We start from the raw sequence: 26,389 nt of genomic DNA, 5'->3' as shown, positions 1-26,389 counted from the left end.
TGTTTGTTGGTTTGTTCCGAGGCAGGGTACCACATCCAGATCCTATCAGACGTCCATATCCTGTCCCATAAAGAAGTACTTCCTAACTTGGCCTAACTGTTGTAAGAAGTCCTGCGGTGCTTGTCATACTGATGTGTAGGCAGCTGCTCACACTGCCAGGGGCCTGGAGCTTGTACATCTGCTCAGTACTCATGCCGACTCTGATGATGCCCAAGTTTGGGGAACTCCAGGGTACAGAGTAGAGAATGCCATGCATGTGTGACACAGATCTCTTATGATGTCCGCTGCTTGTGTGTCGCTCTGTGTGTTTAATCAGCATTATTATTTTCACTTTACAATAAGGTAATGAGAAGGGTGCCAGATTTTCTAAGAGTGCCAGAGTAGCTTTGTGTGTTGGGAGGAAATTTGGTTCAGGGAGGTGAAAAATCTCTGGGTGAGTGCTCTTTGTTTTCAGCTGAAGGGAAAACAGCCAGATATAAAAACTTAGGTTCTTATGGCTGCATTTTCTGAAAGCTGTAGAGCCCCGACTCAACTCTGCTCCTGGAGCTCAGTATGTGTGTAAATTGTCAGTGTCTCTCAGCTGAAAAGAGGCCTAAAGCCAGAGCAGCAAGCTCAGCTAGTTAGTACTTCGGCAGAAGCAGAAATCAGAGGCTAGAGTTGCATCAATGTGTTTCATCCTCCCAGGCACGCACTGACTCAAAACAGGCATCATCCTGTTTGCACAGGTGAGGGAGCAGGGTCAGGGGAAGGTAGCTCGCAGGGTCTTGATGTGAACCCAGACAGTCTGACTCCAAGAGTTCCCATCTTAAAACTGCAGCAGTCCCAAGTCAAGTTCATTAACTCTGTGTGAAATTGGGGCATTTGGAGAGCTGTCAGAGGGAGAACAGTTACAGAAATAGCTTGTACTTGTCCTTGTTTCAAATCTTTGACAGGTCAGGATGATTCATCTTCTGACTTTATCACTGTTTAACAGAATTCTGGTGTGTGTGTGTGTGTGTGTGTGTGTGTGTGTGTGTGTGTGAGTGAGAGAGAGAGAGAGAGAGAGAGAGAGAGAGAGAGAGCTAATTCTCTGATTAACTATTAAAACGTTTGGATGAACAATGAACTGGAATTTTTAAAAATCAGAGTGAACTGAGGCAACATATATTTTGTTTGGTGTACTTAAGTTAATCTTCATTTGCTTATATATAATTATGAAGGATACTTTTACTTCAGTCTTTTAGATATAATTTATGTTTTTAATACATAGTGTTGGTGTTTCTTTCTTTTCTTTTCCTTTTTTTTTTTTTAAATCAAACTAATGTTTTAGCACAATTGCTTGGAATTTGGTGGCTAGTTACTATGAAGAATTGCCTTATGGACGAAGTGGGTTGATGACGGCCCAGGAGCCATGGAGTGGACATTATGTCGTAGCATCTCCTATCTGGGTATCAGGTATGGATGTCTAGATTCTCTCTCTTTCTACACAAATTCTTTTAAAGAGACAAAGCAGAAAGCACCAAAGGAGGTTGTACAAACTGTCTGTGCTTAAAGAGTGTGACTATTTTAAGGGAGTTCTGCCTGTGTTTTATATTATTATTTTTGGTAACCTGATTGCTTTCTGTATTTTGTACTTTATTATTCTAAGACTAGGTCCTTAAGAAAGGGGGTAAGACCGTTCAAGATAAAAGTCTTGGAAAGATCAGGAATTCAAGGCCCATACCTAAATACCACATACAGCAAACCAGTAGCCAACATCAAACTAAATGGAGAGAAACTTGAAGCAGTCCCACTGAAATCAGGGACTAGACAAGGCTACCCACTCTCTCCCTACCTATTCAATATAGTACTTGAAGTTCTAGCCAGAGCAATTAGACAACAAAAAGAGATCAAAAGGATACAGATTGGAAAGGAAGAAATCAAATATCACTATTTGCAGATGATATGATAGTATACATAAGTGACCCCAAAAATTCCACCAGAGAACTCCTAAATCTGATAAACAACTTCAGTGAAGTTGCTGGATATAAAATTAACTCAAACAAATCAGTGGCCTTTCTGTACACAAAGGATAAACAGGCTGAGAAAGAAATTAGGGAATTTCTTTCACTTTTCACAATAGTCAGAAATAATATAAAGTACCTTGGTGTGACTCTAACTAAGGAAGTGAAAGATCTGTATGATAGGAACTTCAAGTCTCTGAAGAAATTGAAGATCTCAGAAGATGGAAAGATCTCCCATGCTCATGGATTGGCAGGATCAATATAGTAAAAATGATTATCTTGCCAGAAGCAATCTACAGATTCAGTACAATCCCCATCAAAATTCCAATCCAGTTCTTCATAGAGTTAGGAAGGGAAATTTGCAAATTCATCTGGAATAACAAAAAACCTAGGATAGCAAAAACTATTCTCAACAATAAAAGAACCTCTGGTGGAATCACCATCCCTGACCTCAAGCTGTACTACAGAGCAATTGTGATAAAAACTGCATGGTACTGGTACAGGGACAGATAGTTAGATCAATGAATAAAACACGAGACCCAGAAATGAACCAACACACCTATGGTCACTTGATCTTTGACAAAGGAGCTAAAACCATCCAGTGGAAAAAAGACAGCACTTTCAAGAAATGGTGCTGGCTCAACTGGTGGTTATCATGTAGAAGAATGCAAATTGATCCATTCTTATCTCCTTGTACAAAGCTCAAGTCTAAGTGGACCAAGGAACTACATAAAACCAGAGACACTGAAACTTATAGAGGAGAAAGTGGGGAAGAGCCTCAAAGATATGGGCACAGGGCAAAAGTTCCTGAACGGAAAACCAATGGTTTGTGCTGTAAGATTAAGAATTGACAAATCGTACCTTATAAAACTGCAAACTTCTGTAAGGCAAAGGACACTGTCAATAAGACAAAAAGGCCACCAACAGATTGGGAAAGGATTTTTACCAATCCTAAATCTGATAGAGGGCTAATATTCAATATATACAAAATACTCAAGAAGTTAGACTCCAGAAAACCAAATAACCCTATTAAAAAATGGGCTACAGAGCTAAACAAAGAATTCTCAACTGGGGAATAGCGAATGGCTGAGAAGCACCTAAAGAAATGTTCAACATCCTTAGTCATCAGGGAAATGCAAATCAAAACAACCCTGAGATTCCACCTCACACCAGTCAGAATGGTTATGATACAAAACTAAGGTGACAGCAGGTGCTGGTGAGGATGTGGAGAAAGAGGTGCTGGTGGGATTGCAAACTGCTATAATCACTGTGGAAATCAGTTTGGGAGTTTCTCAGATAATTGGATATAGTACTACCAGAAGATCCAGCAATACCTCTCCTGGGCATATACCCAGAAGATGCTCCAAGTTGTAATAAGGACACAATCTCTACTATGTTCATAGCAGCCTTATTTATAATAGCCAGAAGCTGGAAAGAACCCAGATGTCCCTCAACAGAGGAATGGATACAGAAAATGTGGTATGTTTACACAACAGAGTACTACACAGCTATTAAAAACAATGAATTTATGAAATTCTTAGGCAAATGGATGGATCTGGAGGATATCATTCTAGGTGAGGTATCAAATCACAAAAGAACACACATGATATACACTCACTGATAAGTGGATATTAGCCCAGAAGCTCAGAATACCCAAGATACAATTTGCAAAACACATGAAGCTCAAGATGAAGGAAGAACAAAGTGTGGCTACTTTGATCCTTCTTAGAAGGGGGATCAAAATACCCATGGAAGGAGTTACAGAGACAAAGTTCAGAGCAGAGACTGAAGGAAAGGCCATCCAGAGACTGCCCCACCTGGGATCCATCCCATAAATAACCACCAAACCCAGACACTACTGTGGATGCCAACAAGAGCTTGCTGACAGGAGCCTGATCTAGCTGTCTCCTGAGAGGCTCTACCAGTGCCTGACTAATACAGAAGTGGATGCTCACAGCCATGTGGAGCACAGGGTCCCCAATGAAGGAGCTAGAGAAAGTACCCAAGGAGCTGAAGGGGTTTGTAGCTCTATAGGAGGAACAACAATATAAACCAACCAATACCCCCAGAGCTCCTAGGGACTAAACCACCAACCAAAGAGTACACATGATGAGACTCATGCCTCCAGCTGCATATGTAGCAGAGGATGGCCTAGTTGGTCATCAATGGGAAGAGAGGCCTTTGGTTCTGTGAAGGTTCTATGCCCCAGTATAGGGGAATGCCAGGGCCAGGAAGCTGGAGTGGGTGGGTTGGTGAGCAGGGGTATGGAGGAGGGCATAGGGAATTTTTGGAGGGGAATCTAGGAAAGGGGATAACATTTGAAATGTACATAAAGAAAATACCTAATTTTTTAAAAATGCTGATTACATGGGAAACCCCCCCCCAAAAAAAGCCGGGGGTGGGGTGGGGCGTAGTAAGGGGAAAGAAAGGCAAGCAGCCCAGGGCTTGCGGATGTCCAGTGATGGAGACAAAAGTGATCGCTCAAGTATGTGATCCCACAGCTTGAAAATAGAGATGGAATAAGTATACTTATATTCAGCTCAGTGTGTCTAGAAGTTTTGGGATTATTCTTTTATGTCAGTTCCATTTTATTGATTGTACTAAAGTTAGTGTATAATATTACCAGTAAAAATTAATAACTAATTTTGTCATTGATTAATCAAAAAGAATACATGTATTATGTGAAATAATTGGTTCCCAAATGTATTAAACATTTGAACATATGCATTTTAGAAGATGATATGATTATGGCTATCATACACACACACACACACACACACACACACACACACACACACACACACGTATATACACACGGAGTATAACCATATTAATAGCTAATAACCCTATAAATAAGATTAAATAACAATAGCAGACTTTTTCTTTAACATCTTAGTAAGATATTTAACATTATTTTGCTTCAAAATTATACCGTCTTTCATTAAAACCAATTTCTTCAAACGAAGATAAATCTAAGTCCACTTGGTTCAATTTTAAGCCCATATTTTGATAATTATCATCTATAGATTTGTGTTATTCTCAGATTTGTAATCATGGCATTACTCTAAATTCCTTACGTACCTTTTCAAAATAGTGGAAAAATTAGGTAAGGCTTCTGTGTTGACTGGATCACCTGTTGGTTGTTGGAATTCTTCTACTCACTTTGCTGAAGTAACGCTCTTCTAAGTTTGTGACTCTGGGAAGTTGGGAAATATATATACATATGTACTTAGAAATCAATTTGAGGCCATAAAGTAGTTCTGAGGTACATTTATTTGCTTAAAATTTTTTTATTTAATTATTTTCTTTGTTCTGTTAGGATGGACTGAGTAGTGATGAGTGGGCAAGGGTTGGGAAGACAAATGGAGTAAGTGGGCAAGGGTTGGGAAGACGAATGGAGTAAGTGGGCAAGGGTTGGGAAGAGTCACTCTATTTTGCATTTTGGGAAAAGGAGTGCATAATTAATACGCTTGTATTCCCAGGTTCACTAATTTTCTCCAGTCATTCAGAAAGTCTTCCTGCAGATATACTTTACAGCTGAAATATTTAAAATGGAAGCTTAAACTTGGGAAATACTTTCTTAAAATAGACTTTAGCTGCGTAGAATCAATCAGACTGAAATTGGTAGACAGCTATTTTCTTTTAACGTTGTCTCATTCACATTCTTTTCTTCTTTTCTGTAGCTCACACAACCCAGTTTACTCAACCAGGCTGGTATTACCTGAAGACAGTGGGCCATCTAGAGAAAGGAGGAAGTTATGTCGCTCTGACTGATGGCTTGGGAAACCTCACCATCATCATTGAAACTATGGTAATTGTCCGTTGTTGAGACTCACTTAGTGGGCATCTCATACTTCACCAGGAACTTTGTCTTTAACAGAAGGATCTTGTGTTCTTCTGGGCATAGGAGGGCATGCCTCCAAGAGTCTTATGACTGCCTCCCAGGGAGAAAGGTTGGAGAAGGCTGGTGGTTACCTTGCTACTTCTGTTGTTTTAAGACATCTTTCTTTTTAAAGATATATTGGTGTAAAGTAATGACTGGCTCTTCTGACCAGCCCCAAAATAAGACTCAGACTCAAAATATATTTATAAATACCTTGGGCATATTGCAAGGCTTTTCTCTTATTAGATCATAACTTAAATTATCTCACTTATTCTAATCTACATCCTGCCACGTGGCTGGTTACCTGTGCTCAGGTACCATGTGTCTGTCTCCTCACACCTTCCTAGGAGGATCTCCTGCCTAGCTCTATCCCACAATTCTTTCTATCTATTGGATGTCCTACCTTCTATTCTACCCTTCTCTATAGGCCATAGATTTTTTTTTTAAATTGACAGGTGATGAATACATGTAATACACATGATATTTTCTCTACAGTATATTGGGATAACTGGTGAACATGTCAGTTCCTTTGTGTTTATAAGTAGGAATGGGGCTGCCAAGTTAAACAGTAACTAATGTGAAGAGCTGTCAGTTGCTGGTACTATTTTTCCTTGCTACCAGCAGTTTATAAGGCTTCATAAGCAGTTCATAGACAATATTCTGTCCAAAAAGGACAAACAGAGGTAAGATAGTTGACTACTAAGCTCTGCCAAGACAGGGTAAGGCAGTCCTTGATATTTCCTACTTCATAAAAAGTCTGCTAGATGGTTCTAGGCCACAAGGCTAAAGACAAATAATCCAACCTTATAAAACATTAAAGGCCATTCAGATAGTCAGCTGTCTCTGTAATTGTTTACGTTTTAAAAGCTATGTTTGGTACTTCCTACATACTCAGACAATATTTAATTTGTTCTCAGATTTCTAACGTGGTTAAAGATGAGTTATAGTCTCATAATCAAACTCAAGTTGTTTACATTGAGAGAGAGGCACTGAAATAAAAGACAGCTTTTAGGTAATGTTACAAGCTAAAATCTAAAATTATAACTCTTTAAGTTAGAAATGATAGTAGAGTACTTTATCAATTGACAAATATGATGGACTAGATGTTAATTGTATATCATACTTTGTAATTTACATGATTGTTATAGTTTTTTTCAATTTATGGCTGAGAAAAGAGTTTTTTTGTTGTTTTTTTTTCTAATTGGACAAAAAAGGTGAGATGTAGGAAGTGGTACTGATGCTTTGATCTGGAAGCTGCATGTGAATTGTTCCTGTTCCCCCATTGGTTCTTGATTGATCAATAAAGATGCTACGGGTTAGTGGCGGGGCAGAAGAGGCAGAACTTCCAGGTTCCCTCAGGCAGGGTAGGAGACAATGGAGTGGGAAAGAAAATAAACTACTGTTTTGGAGAGAGAGAGCCACTAGCCATGTAAGATCTCGGGTGGAGTGGCCATTGGCCGCTTCCCTGACTGGGCCTGGGGTAGCAGGTGAGAGGATAGAAACACAACAAAGCTGAGGGCAGATTTAGAGTCCTGAGCTGGGAGTGAAGGTGAGGGCACGTTAGCCTCTGGAGGCTTAGAAGTGCCTGGCCATTGAGTTAAAATACATATTAAAAATAAGCTTATGTGTGTGCGTGCATGCACATGCGTGTGTCTTTCATCCACAGGTCCAAGGGAACCAGGGCAGTGGCTGGTAGCGCAGTCCTCCCAGAGCTTAAAGAGGGGTTGTAGAAACTACGACGCCATGCAGCTATTGTATATTTGCTCCCATCCTTATAGGATAGGTCAGGCTGATCCTAAGTTCATAATCCTGCTAGATCATCCTCCCAATGCTGTAGAATATGCCCAACTTCTCTCTTTCATTCTTTGGCATTCTTTGAAGTAAAAAAGCTCTAAATATGTGTGAAGTTCACATTCAGGATGTTTTTATTTTTCTGCACACTTAGTATATCAGACATAAGAAACCATTGACTAATCCAAGGTCATGCAGATTTGAAGTGTAGATGCTTTTTTTTTTTGGTGTGTGAGGGTATTGTTACAGTTTTAAGTCTTACATGTAAGTTTCTGATCCTGTTATTTCTTGAGGTGCTTGGCGTTTGGTCCACTTCCTCCATTTGTGTGTATGTCTAGCTGGCGAGTGAGGTCCAGCCTCAGTGCGGTGAGGGTCCTGGGAAGGGGGCAAGGGGAGTAGTGCCGACGGAGGAACTCCTTGGAGTCAGGAGTGGGTGTGGCTGTCAGTTGAGGTGTTTCACTCTGCCCGATCAGTCGCATCATTCTTCCTTCTTCCTTCTTTTGACAGAGAGCTGAACCCAGTCTGTTATTTCCTTCATGAGAGTTTTAGCTTAAGGATCCTTTTACTGACTGTAGGTGTAGTCGGGTGCTATAACTTTTTCGGAAGCTTTGGAATTTTGTGTATCTATCATTTTGATTTTCTGATCTGTGTGGTCGAGCACGGAACCCCTCCTGTAATCCCGCTTTAGTTGCTTAGGGCTGGCAGGGTTCTCCTCTTCCATTCTCTTCAGTTACTGAGTCATGCCTCCTCCTTCCTGGTCTTCTGAAGGTTTGGCTTTCTAAGGGGATAGTGCTGTTTGGTTTGTTTTCTGTACTTCAGTATTTCACAGTAGTATTTATTGTCATCCTGTTTGTGCTATGGCTTTGGTTTGCTCTTTTGAAAACTGTCTAGCTTCTTAAAGTAGAAGGCCAGTTATTTTTTTTTGAAACACTTAAAAATATAGGCACTGATAGCCTTCACGTCCTCTATATGTGGTACTTTAGTGTAGTTTATCTGTCTTAGGTTTTGTTTTAATATTTTGACCACAAAGTTTGTTTTTTATTGTCCTTGTGATTTCTTTCTCAATTGCTTTGTGGCAAGGTCATTTTATATTTGTATTTCTGTGAATTTTGCACCTGTTGTTATTGATGCTTTATCTCGTCCCATTATGATTGGAGAGCATACTTCCTGGTGTCCCTCCGAGAGGACTGCGGTCAATGCCGCGCTGTGGGCTACACTGAGAACTGCCCTGGAAGAATAGCTGCTTTGTTGCCTGTGGAATCCCATGTGGTTGTTTCTCAGATCAGAGTCTCTGTTAATTTCCTGTTCTGCCTGAAAAATCTCAACAAGTAAAATCTCCACTACTGCAGAATTGTCTCTCTTCTTTCCCCTTGTTCTGTTAGGTTTTCTGTATTATTATTATTATTATTATTATTATTATTATTATTTTCTTTACATTCCAAAAGTTGCCCCCTTCCTTCCTGGTCTCCCCTCCCCTTTGCTTCTGAGAGGGTGTTTCTCCACCTGCCTCACCCCCTTAGGATCGCCCTTCCCTGGGGCATTTTCAGATTTTGTTTTTATTTCTAGTATTTTAATGTATTGACTTCTGACATTAAACTTTCTCTCTGTTTATATTTTTCCTTTTGTTTTAAAATCAGTTTTCTTTCCTATTATTTGTCATTGCTACTTTTCTGTGCCTTCTGTTGGTATTCGGTCCCTCACCCCTGCCACCCTTGCTTCAGCCTGTAGGTTTTCATTTCCTGTAATGCATGTCCTCTTTCACTGGCTCATGGTCAGGTCTAGCTTTCCTTTTGCCTTGTCTGGCATTTTGGTTGGACTGTTAAATGAGCGTGAGTTTGCTATGGTTTGGTTTATTCTTGCCTTGTGATCTATGTTTTCTACAATTCGTGATGTTTCTGTCTGGCGTCCTCCTCTGCCATTTTATTTGACATTTAGTGAGTGCTTTCTGATGCTGCTTTCTGGTCCTTTAATGACCTTTAATGACCTTCCTGCTCCACCTTCAAGAGTCATCTCTCAGCAGTGGTTTCAGAATTTACCAGACATCCCTTCCTGCCTCAGGACCACCTCATATATAAACTGATTGGATCCTGGAGCAATGAAGGAATGCTGTTCTTTTGCCATTTTTTTGTGTGTAAAATTTCCCATTTTATTGTACATGCCACACCTCCAACAGAAAGATAATAGGATGCTGTGAAGTTATTACTTTATGTGTAATTTTTAAAAAGATCCGTGAGAAGAAATGAGAACAGTATATGTTTATATCATGTTACATTTATTTTATTTATGGCTATGGTTCTTTGGATCTATTTCTATGTATTTAAGTTACCATTTAGGTCATTTCCTTATTCTAAGCTTTGTCTAGGCCCACACAGTATACATTCATTAAAGTTATATTAGCAATTTATTTTTTATAAACTGAAATAACTTCATATTTGCTATAAATGTTTGCTATCCCTGCTACTTTTCAGGCATTGATTATTTATGCTTTATACATTGATTATTTATTGATTATTTATATAAAATAGCTTGTATATTGTTTGGATAACTCACATGACTCTTTCTCCTCAGAGTCATCAACATTCTATGTGTATACGGCCATATCTACCATATTATAATGTCTCACATCAGCTGGCTACATTCACTCTAAAGGGATCTTTGGTAAGTGCATGTGTTTAACTTTTATTTTGATTTCAAAATTTGTGTTAGGGTTGGAGAGATGGCTCAGTGGTTAAGAGTGCTCGCTGCTTTCCCCAAAGAGTGGAACTGGTTTCCTGTACTCTTTTGTCAGGTAGCTCCCAACTACATGTAACAATAGCTACAGAGGATCTGGTGCCTTCTTCTGTCCTTGAAAAGTCACACATGTGAGCTTACAGAAACACAACTAATAAATAAAATACACCTTTAACATTTTGTGAAATATTTGTGTTCTATTACAAGCCATTCATTCTTATGTGTCATGTATTATAGAATTACTAAGAATCTGTGTGTGAATGGACACCTGGTGCCTTGTATCTCCCGACTTTTTAAAAAAACAAAACGAACCCACAGCCTCATGTAATCTAGGCAGCCCCATTTAACAATGGAGACTGGCCAGGAACTCATGAGTATCCCACCTTTACTCCGGGAGTGCTGGGATTGCAGGCATGGGCTAGCACATCTGCCTCAGGGAGGGAGTGTGGGGTAAGAAACCTGGCTCACTTGCATGCTAGCCAAGCCCTCCACCAACTAAGGTCTCTTCTGAGCTCCATCGTGAAATAGGGCAGAAGCCAACACCTAATAAGGCTGTCTGGGGCTTGGTTGTCCTTGGTGGGGTGAGCGTCAGATGCAAGGCCTAAGGACTTTTTTCCCAAACTGGGCTTTCTCTGGGTAGTCTTGGTGAGGAGTCTTCAAGCCCTGAAGTTTAGAGTATTCTATACTGAAAATCAAACAAAACAAAGAAAAACCAAACAAAATACCCAAAAGTCACCATTTTAAAAGCCTCTTAGTGTCCTAAGGATGAGGTTTTGTTTTGTTTTGTTTTGTTTTGTTTTGATGGCAGAGTATTATTAGAGGGCCAGCAGGGCTGGGAGGGAGGGAGACAAGAGAGGCTGGGAGGGTGACAACCAACAAGAGTGCATTATATACATGCGTAAAGTTTTTAGAACAACATTTATTACTAAGAAAATTAGAGAAAACACCTAATAATTGTGGTCAGAAAGCAGGGTTGTGATGTTAACCCTAGCAAAGGCAAATTTGCTCGTGAAGCACAAAGTGGAAGAGTTTTATTTTGTGTTTGATTAAACCTCTGACTCCAGTAAGCTGGAAGGCTTCAGAAAGACTTTTGCAGTCAGACTCCAAAATCAGCCCAAAAGCTATGGGTTGTTTTCAGTTGCAAGTTCTTGTTATCTGCTTTTTTTTTTTTTTTTTTTTTTGATTATTTTATTTACTTACATGTCAAATGTTGTCCCCCTTCCCAGTCTCAGCTCTGCAACCCTCCATCCCATCCCCCCTCCCCTTTGCCTCTAAGAGGGTGCTCTCCCACCCACCTACCTCCCCAACTCCCACCTCTCCCCTCTAGCATCCCCCTTCACTGGGGCAGCAAGCCCCCACAGGACCAAGTGCCTCTCCTCCCATTTATCTAGGGTATGTGACAAAGACATCCAGAGACCTTCAACTGTTACGACCACCTAACTACATGTGCAGGCTGTAGTAACAGCTCAGAAGCCCTAAGATGTCACTTGAAATCCTTTGTCCCATGTTGTTAAAAATCATGTGATGTGTTACTTTCAATGCAATCCTTCTGTGAATGTGGAGATTATCGCCTGTCATAATCTGTGTGTGTGTGTGTGTGTGTGTGTGTAAGTCTAGAATTATCATTGTCTGTGGCACTTATGGTAATTGCAGACTTAGTTGAAATTATCCTGCTTATATAATAATGATAATTAATGATAATTATTAAATATGGAAAACAATTTTTGATCTTTTAGAATGTCATTACTTATTTGTACAAGATCTTCAGTTCTGGGTTATTATCTGTCAACATATCAGATCAATATTCACTTAGCATTTTTGCAATTATTATAATATTCTTTGAAGGAAAAAATATTAGAACACAATCTTTGAACAAGGTAAATTTTATATGATGATAGTAACATACAAGAAGGGAGAAGAAAACAGTTTAAGATTTTATAGTCATTGTGTTAGTCAGGATTTCTATTCCTGCACAAACATCATGGCCAAGAAGCAAGTTGGGGAGGAAAGGGTTTATTCAGCTTACAATTCCATACTGCTGTTTATCACCAAGGAAGTCAGAACTGGAACTCAAACAGGTCAGGAAGCAGGAGCTGATGCAGAGGCCATGGAGGGATGTTCTTTACTGGCTTGCTTCCCCTGGCTTGCTCAGCCTGCTCTCTTATAGAACCAAGACTCCCAGCCCAGAGATGGCACCACCCACAAGGGGCCTTTCCCCTTGATCACTAATTGAGAAAATGCCTTACAGTTGGATCTCATGGAGGCATTTCCTCAACTGAAGCTCCTTTCTCTGTGATAACTCCAGCTGTGTCAAGTTGACACAAAGCTAGCCAGTACAGTAATAAACAAAGACATCTTAGAGTAAATAGTTAAATGTTTAACAAGGTTTTTACATAGGGCAGATGAGTGTTTTTGCATCGAGGGCACTAAGACCTGTTTAATCTTCGCTAGTGTTCTCAGGTGTTAATGCAGTGGGTTAATTAAATGAGTTAAGTGAGTAGAGATTTCTGGACTACCGTGCTCTCCTCTGTAAACGGAAGCATGTTAGGTTTCTTCAGGGACACTGGGCACAGTGCTAGAGGCAAGCATGTTCGAAACAGGCACACTTCGGAGCATTCGCACCTGAAGGGAGTTTTATAAGGAATGGTCGTAGACTCATTCTGGGCCTACCTAGTGCAAGGTCAGAGAACACATACATGCTCAAAAGGGGACGATGACAAGGGCGCTTCTGAGCATGCCCAGTTCAGTGTTACGGTGACTGAGCTCGTGCCAGTCAGTGTCCCCAGGCTGCGTCCCGCTTTCCATATGTGTTTAGGTGAAACAGAAGTGGAAAAAGACAAGTCTCTGGAGGTGGTTAATGCAGTTGTTGCTGCTCCTGGTGACAGGATGTGAAAGATTGGCTTAAACGATGTCCTGTTTTCCAAACCTAGAGGTGGTCTTTTCAGCGACTGGCAACAGTGGGCATTGCTTTCTTGAGGTATTAATATCAGGAATTGATGAATCTCTCAAGTATGTTTTCTTGTGTTTTCTCCACAGAGAGAAATACAAGAGCTACAAGTGTGGTATACCAAGCTGGGAACTCCGCAGCAGAGACTTCATTTTAAACAACTGGATACTCTATGGGTAGTTTTAACATTGATTTCTATGTTTGGGACGTTACAGTGGTAAAAAGGGGCAAATTTGATTAATGAATTAAAATGAAGTTGATTTTTATGGCTACAGGACAGTGGAGATAAAATTCTTCCTCAAATAGAAATCGTGATGAAGGTGTGAGAAGCTTTTATGTGCACAGCTGTGCTGTCCTTAGACACTCGTTATGTTGGTGGCTGTGCCACCATTGCCTGGCTGCCCCCCTTTGAGACCATCCACTCAGTCTGTGTCCCCACAGCAGTTGACTGTAGGCAGTCCTGCCCTCTGTGGGTTTCTCTTATGCTTTATGCTTTGTTCTTTCTTCTCTCTGCTATTCGTTTCTGTTTGGTCTCCCTTATTTGGACAGTGCCCCAGGTCTCAGCAGAGTCAGTCAGAATCTCAGGGTCAGCCATCAAATGCTAGAGAGTGGTGTGCCTAAAATAGGCATGTATCAGCAGCTTTCCCCACATAGCTTCCCTCACATTCCCCATGTGATCCCCACTGACCTGTCACATGTCCCTCACTGACCAGTCACATGTCCCTCACTGACCTGTCACATGTCCCTCACTGACCTGTCACATGACCCTCACTGACCTGTCACATGACCCTCACTGACCAGTCACATGTCCCTCACTGACCTGTCACATGTCCCTCACTGACCTGTCACATGTCCCTCACCTACCTGTCACATGTCCCTCACTGACCTGTCACATGACCCTCACTGACCTTTCACATGTCCCTCACTGACCTCTCATGAAGCAGAAAACAGATTTCCTTTTCAGATGTTTATCTCAGTAGCTGGTGTTTCCTCCCAGAGTAAACATCTCAGTTTCCTTCATATCCGTGAAGATGTCACGTCAAGCGTCGGTTTCTTCAGAGCCTCGCTCACTGGGCCCAGTGTAGGGCTCTGTGGGTCTCCTTACAGGCTCCCCACCACTTTGCTGTCCTGGAGGTTGGGGATCTGCCTTATTTTGCTTTTAGTCCAGGAGCTTATGGTGCTTGGGACTTGGTGACTTCTCAGGAAAGATTTCAAGGAATAAAGAGGCCCCAGAAAATAGGTTAATTACATCATCTATTTGACTTAATCTGATGGATTTTTAATAATGATTAATGTTATAGTTAGCTAGTCAATATCAATGGTTAAATGCCCATTAGGCCACTCTATACTTGTATAATAGTTTGCTAGAAATAACATAATCAAATTGATCTCCCGCATAGGAATATTGTTAATCCTGAGGCAGAATGTGGCATCAGATATTCATGGTTCTGCATCTATTTACCCTTAAAGCAATGATACAATGCTAAACCCTTTAATTCATTGTAGATAAAACTCATTAAAGTTTCAAAGGAGGTTGGAGCTCAAGCCCACATTAGTTATGTGGGGCTTCAAACAGCTCCAGAGGGCTATGCTTATTACAGGACTATGCTCTAGGGAGTATTTCCCTGGGCCACACTTCGAGGTGAACTAATAAGCAAGACCTTTATAAATGTGTGGTTTAATTCTCAGTGTATTGTTAGCTTCAAGAAGGCTAACTGTGACACGGAGTCAGCCTACTAATTGAAATTTAAACTGCCTATATGATGAACAGCTTTTAAGTTTTATTTCTTAATTGTAGGATGTTTCTTGTGGTGTCTGTGGGGTTAGTGGGTTTAGTAAGGCTCTGAAAGAAGCAAGCAGGCGGCTGAGTTACATTAATTGAATGTACCCAAGCTTTAGAGAGCTTACAGTGTAATGGAAGAGTAGGGTGACAGATAGACCTTCAGGCATCTTGTCATTGGCACCCCCCCCCAATCTGGTGAAATTCTATAAAATATTATTTATACACTTCTGAAATATCCTTAAAGTTGTCAAGGGCCTGGGTACTTATTTCTGGTCGTCCTCCCATGCTTCGGAAGTCCTAACAGAATGGCTGTTCACGCTTATTTCTTTTCCCGCTCCCCAGCACCTGGCCTTGAACGTGGGGCTGTCTTCTCTTTCAGCTCCTTGACAGCAGCGGCAGTTTCACGCTGGAACTGGAGGAGGACGAGATATTCACACTCACCACTCTGACCACAGGCCACAAAGGCAGCTACCCTCCCTCTCCCAGCTCAAAACCCTTCCCAACCCACTACAAGGACGATTTTGATGTTGGTAAGCAGGCTTAGCCAGGCGCGACCTGTCATCCACCTGCTGTAGAGGTAGGGCCGAGCTGCTGCTTGTCAGACTGGACGGACAGTAGCCCTTGGAGCAGTGGCTCTCAGCCTTCCTGATGCTGCAATGCTTTAATCCAGTTCCTCATGCTGTGGTGACCCCCCAACCACGACATTATTTTCATGGCTACTTCATAACTGTAATTTTGCTACTGCTATGAATTATAATATAAATATCTGATAAATAGGATGTCCAGTTTGTTTGAAACCCCCAGAGGGGTCGCGACCCACAGGTTGAGAAGCACTGGATTTTTGTTTTTCAGTTCCAGAAGAAATGCAGAAGTCATTGTGGGAACGAAAGTTATAATTCTAAGTTGTTCTGGGTGAAACTTAGGGTGTATAGCTAGGTGCTGCCGTCCTGGCTGCGGCTGGTATCTTTCTTTCACGTGGAGGTTAAACCACCTTATGTATCTTAGGGACTTGAGTGCCTAACACAGTTATGATGTAGTGAGGGACTCCAACTCATTGTTTACTGGGGGGTTATAGTCTAGCTGTCAGGTCTCTAGGGGGATCTGCTGTAAAGTGATTAGAAAAGCCTTGATGGGTAGGTAACTGGGGGAAACCATATGAAAACAGAAGGCATGCACATTGTGCTTGCATCTCAGAGGACCCAGCAAGAACAGCATTTGGTGGGATTGAAGGTTTCAAAGATGGGTCAGGTAGCTCTGTTCTTGCTGGGTCCTCAGAGTTGACAACTGTAGGAAAGCATCAGGCAGAGGATTAGCATTGCCAGTGTGATGTACCTGTACACCCCCCCACCCTCCACCCCCCGTGCAGGGGCCAGCCCTGCTTGTTCCACCCAACAAGGGGACTCTGCCACTCACTGCTGGGTCTTGCAGTCCATGGCAGGACATGAGCTTTCAGCTGATTGGCTCTAGTACAGACATCTGGTCAATTATTTGGATATATTTCCAAATACATCACACACACACACACACACACACACACACACACACACACACACCCCTAAACTTTGTTTCTAAGTATTATGTTTTATAAATTATTCAGGTATTTCACACTGTAGCACCGATATCAGAAAGAAGAGATCTGGTAAGGGCTTGCTAATCAGCCGCCGAGATACTAAATGGAGGACTTACTTTTTGTGTTCTGAACAGAGTACCCATTTTTTAGTGAAGCTCCGAATTTTGCTGATCAGACTGGCGTGTTTGAGTACTACATGAATAATGAAGACCATGAGCACCGCTTCACGCTGCGCCAAGTTCTCAACCAACGACCTATTACCTGGGCTGCAGATGCTTCCAGCACAATCAGTATTATAGGCGATTACCACTGGTGTGTGAGAGATGCCCTCAGTGTATACGCTTGTGATTTGGGGTACATTCTGAGTGAAGGGGTTCCAGTAGGCCGTATCCTGTTAAGAACCTAATAGGTGGTGGGTCAGAATTATGTGACCTCAAATGATCAAATTGGCTTCCATGTCCTCCCTTTAGATTATGCCAGTTTGAAAATAATTGCGGTCAGAGAAATCCAACTTTAATGGGAAAATTGAGGATTTCTGGACCTGATTATAGGTTAATGCTTATTTACAGGCTTTGTGATTTGAATGCTTTGATTTGTTAAGCTGGTGTTGCCACCTGCTGGACAAACAGTAGAATCACACTGCCTTAGCTGGTGTAGGGTGCCTGACAAATAAAGAGGTAGATGCTTGTAGCCAACCACAGGGTCCCTAATGGAAGAGTTAGAGAAAGGACCCAAGGAGCTGAAGGGTTTGCAGCCCCAAATGAGGAACAACAATATGAACTAACCAGTACCCCCAGAGCTCCCAGGGACTAAACCACCAACCAAAGAGTACACATGGTGGGACTCATGGCTCTAGCTGCATATGTAGCAGAGAATGGCCTAGTCAGTCATCAATGGGAGGAGAGACCCTTGATCCTGTGAAGGTTCTATGCCCCAGTGTAGGGGAATGCCAGGGCCAGGAAGCTGGAGTGGGTGGATTGGGGAGCAGGGGGTAGGGGAAGGGGCTAGGGGGTTTTTGGAGGGGAAACCAGGAAAGGGGATAACATTTGAAATGTAAATAAAGAAAATACCTAGTTAAAAAAAGAAAGAAAATAAATTTAAAGATGTATGCCAAAAAAAAAAAAAAAAAAGGAGAAGCTAAGGAAAGATTGTCCCAATGGTCCCCCATATGCAATATTGCTCGTGTGTAAAAGTCTATGATTATAAAGAAGTCTGAAGTTCTATTCCACATCAAACTGAGGATGCCGAGTGGACTTTTTCTATAGTAGGATGATGGGTTTTCATGGCCGGGAGAGCTATGGTTGCTTTGAATGAATGACATAAGACAATGAGCATACTTTGCATTGTTAACAGGAGTGTTAAGGGTATAGATCTACACCGAGAGGAAAGTGCACAGCGACAGTGGCCGCTTCAGTTTGTATTGGAAATGTCCCCTACAAGGTGCCTAGTCTGTTCATGGAAGTTATGGAAGGTTTGGAAAGTGATGTATTGCTGAATGGGTGGCCCCTGTTTTGGGTTGTAGCCTTTTTTCCCCTCTTTATCCATGTGAGAAGCCATTGCCACCAGGGAGTCTCTCCACAAAGGCTTTCCTACCTCAATGGGCTGAAATCTGTCTGAAACTTGCTGCCAAAATACAATTTTTCTCCTTTTAAAAAAATTAAGTAGACCAGCTTTACTTTTTTTTATTACTTTTATTTTTTTACAGTCCAGTTGTTATCTCCTCCCTGTCCACCCTCCCACAGTTCCTCATCTCACTCCTCCTTCTGCTCCTTGTCTCCAAGAAGATGGTTTCTTCCCCCATTCCCCTCCCCCAGGCCTCCCCACTTCCTGGGGCCTCAAATCTCTTGAGGGTTAGGCACGTCTTCTCTCACTGAGTCCATACCTGGCAGTCCTCTGCTGTATATGTGTTGGGGGCCTCATATCAGCTCCTGTATGCTGCCTTTTTGGTGGCTCAGTGTCTGAGAGATCCTAGAGGTCTGGGTTAGTTGAGACTGCTGGTCTTCCTATGGGGTCACCCTCCTCCTCAGCTTCTTCCAGCCTTTCCCTAATTCAACAACAGGAGTCTCTGACTTCAGTCCAATGGTTGGGTGTAAGTATCTGCTTCTGTCTCAGCCAGCTGCTTGTTGGGCCTCTCTTGGAGGGCTGCCATGCTAGGCTCCTGTGTGTGAGCACACCATAGCATCAGTAATAGTGTCAGGCCTTGGAGCCTCCCCTTGAGATGGATCCCAAGTTGGGCCTGTCACTGGACCTCCTTTCCCTCAGGCTTTTCTCCATTTTTGTCCCTGTAGTTCTTTTAGACAGGAACGATTCTGGGTCAGAGTTTCTGCGTGTGGGATGGCAACCCCATCCCTCTACTTGATGCCCTGCCTCTCTGTTGGAGGTGGAAGTTCCCTCTCCCCACTGTTGGGTATTTCCAGCATGCTTTTCTGCTCAGGGCACCCAGAAACTCCCCTGCACTAACACCTTTTTGCCTAATTTCCATGTGATTTGGTGTTTTGGGTTTATCCTGTTTTACATTCGAATGTTATATCCTCTATTCCGGCAGCGAGATTTGTTCAGAGAGCCACAGAGACACCATGCCTGCGACTGTGGGCTGGTGAGGGAAGTGGTCAAGGGCTCGTGTAAAGCTTTCACAACCCCTGATGGCAGATGCATCATGCTCAACTTGTAGATTGAGAAAGGGAGTTTCTGCAATAAGATAACACCCACAATTCCATTTCATGTAAGTGGCAGAACTGGGACCTGGCCTCTCTGGTTCTGTGGTCTCTGCCAGAAGCCTTGCTTGAATCGGCCAGTCTTCTTCCTCAGAGGGAGACAGGAAAGATTAGTTGTGTGCAGGGCTGCTTTAGTAAGGCAGTCAGGCCTCAGCACTGCTGTGCCTCAGAACCCTGCCTCAGCCCTAGATCCTGATGAGAACCAGTATGGTAATTTGAGCAGGAAGGGCGGGCCTTGCTGAAGAGATATGCAAAGAGGTTTCTGTCTCTCTGTGAGCTTTGCTTGTGATCTGAAGATCTCCACAAAATAACCTGCTCTTGCTCACAGCTGAATTCTCTATTACATGTGTGTGTTCTCTCTCTCCCTCTCCCCTTCCCTCCCTCCCTCTCCCCAGTCCTATAAGTGATAAGGTTCAGCTGTGCACAATTCTCTTAAGAAACTTTGAGGAATGTAAAGGAGACGTAAGGATCCATTATCCCCTGCCTCATGTCCAAAACAGATGTCTTGGTGTCCTTGTCTTACTTTAGATAAATTGTAGGATTTGTTACTTGACAGCATGTGTATGCCGTCCCTATTTGCGGTTACTTGCTGGGTATGAAGTGGTTGCTTACAGGGATGGTAGTTTAGCGTGATAGTATTGTCTCAGAAGGAAAGGGCTGTACCCGGGAACATCTTTAAGCAGAAAGCAGCCGGGAGGAGAGCTTACTGTAAAGGCTGTGATGGTTCCTGGGTGGCAGGACATCCCTGTGGACCAGTGAACCTATGCACAGTGCTTTACTGTGTCTGTAAAGGTATCAGGCAGACAGCCTGTGCAGTGTAACACACTTCTCAAAATGAGGTTTGTGGACCAGCATCCTCAGATCATCTGGGCAGTTGAGATGTGAATATTCAGGGTCCACCTCAGACTTAGTGAATTAGGCACTGGGGGACGGCGCCATCAGGCTGGGTTACCCAGCATCCCATTAGATTCCAGAGGTCTTGCTGCAGAATCAGAACAAAAATACTATCTTCACATGTTTTGAATTTATTTTTTATGAATATGGGTGTTTTTCCCTCATGTATGTCTGTGTGCCATGTGTGTTGTAAGGCCGTTGTAAGGCTCCTCAAGTGTTGGGAATCAAGCCAGGGTCCTCTGGAAAGGCAGTCAGTGCCTTACCTGCGGAGTCTTAGCTGTAGCCTCCAAACTTTTGTTAGATCTTTATTCAGGCATTTTTAAATCTTGATAGGTATAAATTATACTCTAGTCCCAAAGTAGCCTGAGTTCTGCAACTATCTCTTCATGGCCTGCATTTTCTCTGCTGGTGGAAATGTAAGTAAACCTTCCTGTTCACAGTCACTGCAAGCCACCTTCATGCAGCGTAGAAATGTCTCCTTTCAATGTCACACTTGCGGAATGACCAAGTGTTTTAGTATATCCAGACAAGAGACATGCTGTTAACCGTGCTTAAAGCTTATAAATATTGTCCAGCGACCCACTAAAAGAATCAACAAAGTTGATTAATTTAAGCTTGTTAAACTTAAAACAGTCACCAGTGAGCATTCTTGAAGCCTATCCTTGCTATGAGCTTAGGACGTAGTGCGTCAGTCTCTCAACTGAAGACTGGAGGCTTGGCCATGCCGGTACTGGATCATAGCATAGCTGATGAGGGTGATATAACTGCTGCTTTCATTCTGCAGGACCAACATGACTGTGCAGTGCGATGTTTACATAGAGACCCCTCGGAGCGGCGGCGTATTCATTGCTGGAAGAGTGAATAAAGGTGGAATCTTGATTAGAAGTGCTACAGGGGTCTTCTTCTGGATTTTTGCAAATGGCTCTTACAGAGTCACAGCTGACCTGGGTAAATGACGTGTTTTCATGGGTCATAACTTATTTTGAGCCTGTCTAAGTGTCTGTGTCTTCTGGGATGAATTTCAACGTGTGCTGGCGAGTACTAAGCGATTCAGAATCATAGCTATTTGATTAGTAAGGAAAAGGGCATCTCAGTAAATGAGAAAATAGCAGTAGAAAGGCCTTTAGGGCATTCGGGGCGCGCAGTGATGTGAGGGGAAGGTTTGTGGAGAACCCAGTGAAGGGGTGACGGGAGAAGAGCACTCTGAGGAGACACTCGAGACTAAAACGTTGGTGCTCATAGAAGTCAAAACAAGTGGAGCCTCTTCAAATGGAGAGCTCCTCTTCCCTAATATGCGTGATACTTGGAAAGAGTTTGCCTTTCCTCAGGGCCGTGTTGCAGTAGCACCGGCCTATGCAGAACAGCTGCAGTGCAGGGCTGACACTGCGTTACACGTAGCTCACTCGGCTGGAGTGACAAAGCCCCTGTGGTGGTAACTTCTTGATTCTCGGCCTCTTGACTTACTCCTGTATTAGTCTAATCCCTTCCCCTGCAAAGCAATCTGTTGTATAGTTTCCTGCTCTTTGCCCCAGCCTGTAAGTAAAGGGTTAAAGAGGTGACAGGTGGTAAGGATGCAGCCCGCCCAGGACGTACCTCACTGAGTGTTTGATCCAAAGCAGAGCCAGAGACGCGATTTGATTTTCCCTGAATCCCAAAAACTCGTCAGTGGTGGAACCGGAGCTCTGGATGTCAATGTGCAGCTCAGTGTCCCCATTGTTGTCATTTTAAATAAGCTCGTCAGTGGTGGAATCGGAGCTCGGGATGTCAATCTGCAGCTCAGTCCCCATTGTTGTCGTTTTAAATCACCTGCTTGGTGTCTGTCTGCTCCTAGGTTTCTTCCAGCATCCAAATGTCATATGTGCAAAATTAGCTTATTCTCTGTCCATTGTAAGTCGACGCTGTTCATGGGAGCACATCCATTCTCGGGCAGTCTTTTGCAGTCTTAGGCTGCTCCAACCAGATATAGGTTACCCATGGGCTTAGATGGTAATATATCAGACTGTAGTTGGTTTTAAGGTTTATCTCATTCACTCTGCTGTGAGTGTACATATGTTCTGTGGTGTAGAATAGAATCTTAATACATGCTTCTGTAGTGTGTAGCTGAACAAGGGATTTTCCTTTTAAGTCAGTTGTAGATCTGGAAATGAAGGAACACTGCTTCATTTACTATGTATAGGTGCCATTTACAAACCTCCCTAGGTTGTATGATCCTACATAGGATTTAGGTCTTAAAAGCAAGCCAGTTGAGATACTCCTTTTGTGTTACAGGTGGATGGCTCACGTATGCTTCAGGACATGCGGACATTACAGCTAAACGATGGTACACACTCACCTTAGGCATTAAGGTGGGTATTGCTGATGAGACAGAATGGAGATAAAATGTTTGTGTAACTTTCTAGAATTTTCTGTTATAAAACAAATGGAAGGATGTGACAAATGGTGAAAAGAGGGAGTCTAATGTGGTGTCCCCAGACATCCTCCACCCATAGCATGGAGGTATATGTCAGTGACTCTCATGGGAATCAGGAGTTCACTTTTTAGACCAGTGTTTCCTTTCTAACTTTGTTTTTGCCTTTTAAATTGAAGAGTGGTCAGTGAAGTCAACAAGTGAATTGTGGTTCTCAGTGTTCTTGAATCAAGAGTCTAAATACAACTTACAGGAGTGTGCAGAATCATGGACACTTCCTTCTGATCGTTTAGACTTGTTGAAGTCTAAGCACAGTTTTCTACACTTTTATTATTAGAGGAGATACAGGAGAGTCCATAGGATAAAGGGGATCTAGCCATCAGCAGCAGCAGCATCCTTGGTTGGTCATGAAGTAGAGACTGAGAGTTTCCCAAAGGATGCTGTGCACACAGAGTATCTGTGATGTGTGGCTCTCCTGCAGCAGCCCCTTCCTGCTTTTGTTTAGGTTGTAAGCAGAAACTGAAATTGAGATTCAAAGAACTTTTAAATTTGTCCTGTGTTCCCATCCAACCACTGAAAATGAGAATTCTCATTTTAAGTTGTTTATTAATTAGAGCTGAGGACCGAGTTGGGATGTGAGATAGTTTATTTGACCATACTCTTCCTAGTGCACATAATTTGTTCTAATTGTTCTTTGGTAGAATGATCCCAGACATAGTTCCTGAATGCTTATGTGGTATTGTTGGTGAAGGCGGGTATTTAGAAGAAGAATTGCATTTCATTTTTTTAATTATTTTTGAGGATTTTAGATAAAGTGTTTTTATTATATTCACACCCCTCATTTCCTACCAGATTACCCCTCTTCCCTGCACACATAGCTTTGTGTCCTCTTTTTTAAAAAACCCATCAAGTCCAGTTTATGTTGCCCATATCCTCTGGGGTCTGTGGTTCTCCATTCGAGCATGGTCCATCCATCAGGGCAACAAACTTAATGGAAACTGACATTTCCCCTCACTGCTATGTCAATGGCCAGTGGCTCCTCAGCCAGGGGTGGGACTTCATAGCCATCCCTGCTGGGCATGCGTGGATTCTGTCTGGCTTGAGCTTGCACAGGTCTCATTTGTGGTGCAACAATTGCTGTGATTTCATGTGTGTGTGTGTGTGTGTGTGTGTGTGTGTGTGTGTGTGTGTATCTCCCCTGCTATGTCCAGAGAACAGTTTTCCTTGTAGTCACCCACTGCCTCTGGCTCTTATAATCCCTCTGCCTCCTCTTCCACCACTGATCCATGAGCCTTGGGAAGACCAGATGTGATATAGCATCCTATTTATGGTAGAACATTTAGAAGTCTCCCATACTCTGCACCTAGACCAATTTGGGTCTTCGTGTTAATCACCATCTGCTGCAAAAGGAAGCTTCTCTGATGATGGTTGAAAGATGCATTAATCTATGTATGGCTCTGGGCTTAAGTCATTAAAGGTTGGCTTAATATTATGTGTGTTAACTGGAATGATAGCAGGGGCGGGATCTCTCCTGGATCCTAAGATTTGTCTAGCCAAAATTTCTTGGCCCTTATGATGGTGCCAGGTAGGTAAGAGAGAAACATTGAAAGGTCTGTTCTAGCCGGGCGTGGTGGCGCACGCCTTTAATCCCAGCACTCGGGAGGCAGAGGCAGGCGGATTTCTGAGTTCGAGGCCAGCCTGGTCTACAAAGTGAGTTCCAGGACAGCCAGGGCTACACAGAGAAACCCTGTCTCGAAAAACCAAAAAAAAAAAAAAAAAAAAAAAAAAAAAAAAAAAAAAAAAAAAAAAAAAAAAGAAAGGTCTGTTCCTAGGTCCAATTCTGCCACTAACAGATTTTTGAGACTGGGCAAATCAGTTAACTTCTTCCACTCTATGATGTAGCTTCAAGATCAGCCATGCTGTATGAAGAGTTGATACTCAGGGCTGGGGAAGCATTTTACTTGAAGAAGCCAGGCAGGAGTTAGATGGGCTTTGTGGTCCATGTGGTCTGTGCTGCACCTCTTCAGTTCTGCTGTTAGTGTGAGAGAGCCATGGGAGAGGAGATGAAAGATTAGTGTGCCTGCATTCCAGTGAAAGTGCACTGCAGGGTCAACGGCTTGACCCTGAGGCCACCACTGGCCTGAGCTTTGTTCCAACTCAGTAACTTGGACGTGAGTGCACACATCATTATGAAGAAGTTTGGGGTCGCGTGATAAAATAGCCCCCTGCTCTGCCTTTCTAACTGGGGAAGTTAGAGAAGTGAGTGATGGTTGAGTGTAGATGTAAATGGGGCGGAGAGCAAGCTGGGTATAAAGGGCTGCTGGTCTGGCCTTGTGAAAGGAGCACCTGGGGCTCCAGGCTGCCTGGAGCCTAGGGAGTGGGCCCAGGAGGCAGTGTGGCCCCATGGGATAAACTATGTTTAACATGGTGTGTGTGTGTGTGTGTGTTCCCATCCATTGATGACCCAGTGCTGACAGTAACTGCCCTAGAAGTGGCAGAGGATGTCCAGGAAGTGCTGTGAGACGGAGACAACTGGGCAGGTGTGTAGTCAGGGGTACTGGGTTCACATTGGGCATTAGGTGGCTTGGATTCAGTTCCTGGCTCCTCTGGGAAATCTTTGACATGGAATTTTAATCAGCCCAGGCCTCAGTGTCTTCATCCATAAAATTAAAGAGCCCTGTACTATCATTTTGAGACTGAACAATTTGTGTTGGGTTTTGGCCCGATGGTTTGACTCTCAAGGTCTTTATCTTTTGAAAGTAGCCTGTTTTATATGGCGAGCTGTAGACTTGGTGTACTTTTGAGTGTGTGCTCACAGTGTACTACAGCAGTGGTAATAAAGGTTGAAATGTACAATTTACTGTGTGCCAGCCAGATAGCGAGGGCAACGTAATGGCCACTTGCTGAGAAAGGCATACTTGATTTCTTTCCATCATTACGAGTCAATCACACTTCATCTACACTTCCCTCTTCCTTCCACTTTGCCCCATTGTTCTGCTTAACCTGTGGCCACTGCTCTTCTGACGTAAGGGGAGGCATTCCATATGGCTCTGTAGTAACATGCTCCTCATGGGGACAAAGAGAGTGAAGTCAAGGCTAACCCCTCTTCTGACTGAGTGCATAGTCCTTAATTAGACCTCACACACACAGCAGTTTGCAGCAGGCATTTGGGCTCCAGCAAGCTCTGGAGGAATCTCTCCACTTAGTCAGTGTACCAGTGTGTGCAACTACTGAGTTATTTTAATGGACTTTTGTCTGAAGTTTCATAATGCTATAAAATATTATGGGCTTATTTTTGTGTTTTGATTTTGAGTAGAACATCAGGAAATACTGAGATCTCATGCATTTGGGCAACTCTATTTTTTTTTTTTTTTTTTTTTTTTTTTTTTTGGTTTTTCGAGACAGGGTTTCTCTGTATAGCCCTGGCTGTCCTGGAACTCACTTTGTAGACCAGACTGGCCTCGAACTCAGAAATCCGCCTGCCTTGGCCTCCCGAGTGCTGGGATTAAAGGCCTGGCTGCATTTGGGCAACACTTTAAACAGAGGTACTTCTTTCAGGAAAAAAAGTTGCTGTAAATTTGTTTTCAGGCTTTTGCTGAAACACACGTAATTGTATTTTACAGTTCTAGGCCTTCGATGAGGGAGACAAAGCATTTGTCCCACTAAGTAGCTGAGGCATATTCTTAAA

The 26,389-nt window shown here is 42.7% G+C and overlaps 1 protein-coding gene across 2 annotated transcripts in view; it reads left to right on the top strand.

Moving 5' to 3' along the window:
* Window positions 1-26,389, top strand: part of Galc (galactosylceramidase) — a 61,479-nt gene that overhangs the window by 32,582 nt on the left and 2,508 nt on the right. For both annotated transcript variants that reach the window (XM_021179239.2, XM_021179238.3), the window contains exons 9-16: window positions 1,310-1,434; window positions 5,666-5,793; window positions 10,225-10,314; window positions 13,423-13,509; window positions 15,496-15,646; window positions 16,821-16,998; window positions 21,079-21,242; window positions 22,563-22,639. In XM_021179239.2, the coding sequence (XP_021034898.1) occupies window positions 1,310-1,434; window positions 5,666-5,793; window positions 10,225-10,314; window positions 13,423-13,509; window positions 15,496-15,646; window positions 16,821-16,998; window positions 21,079-21,242; window positions 22,563-22,639 (1,000 nt within the window). The remainder of the gene's footprint in view (window positions 1-1,309; window positions 1,435-5,665; window positions 5,794-10,224; window positions 10,315-13,422; window positions 13,510-15,495; window positions 15,647-16,820; window positions 16,999-21,078; window positions 21,243-22,562; window positions 22,640-26,389) is intronic.

This window comes from Mus caroli, unplaced genomic scaffold, assembly GCF_978045245.1.
Source record: "Mus caroli unplaced genomic scaffold, Mus_caroli_1 scaffold_14, whole genome shotgun sequence".
NCBI lineage: Eukaryota > Metazoa > Chordata > Mammalia > Rodentia > Muridae > Mus > Mus caroli.
The sequence above is the reverse complement of the archived record's forward strand: the minus strand, read 5'-3'. Positions and strand labels throughout refer to the sequence as shown.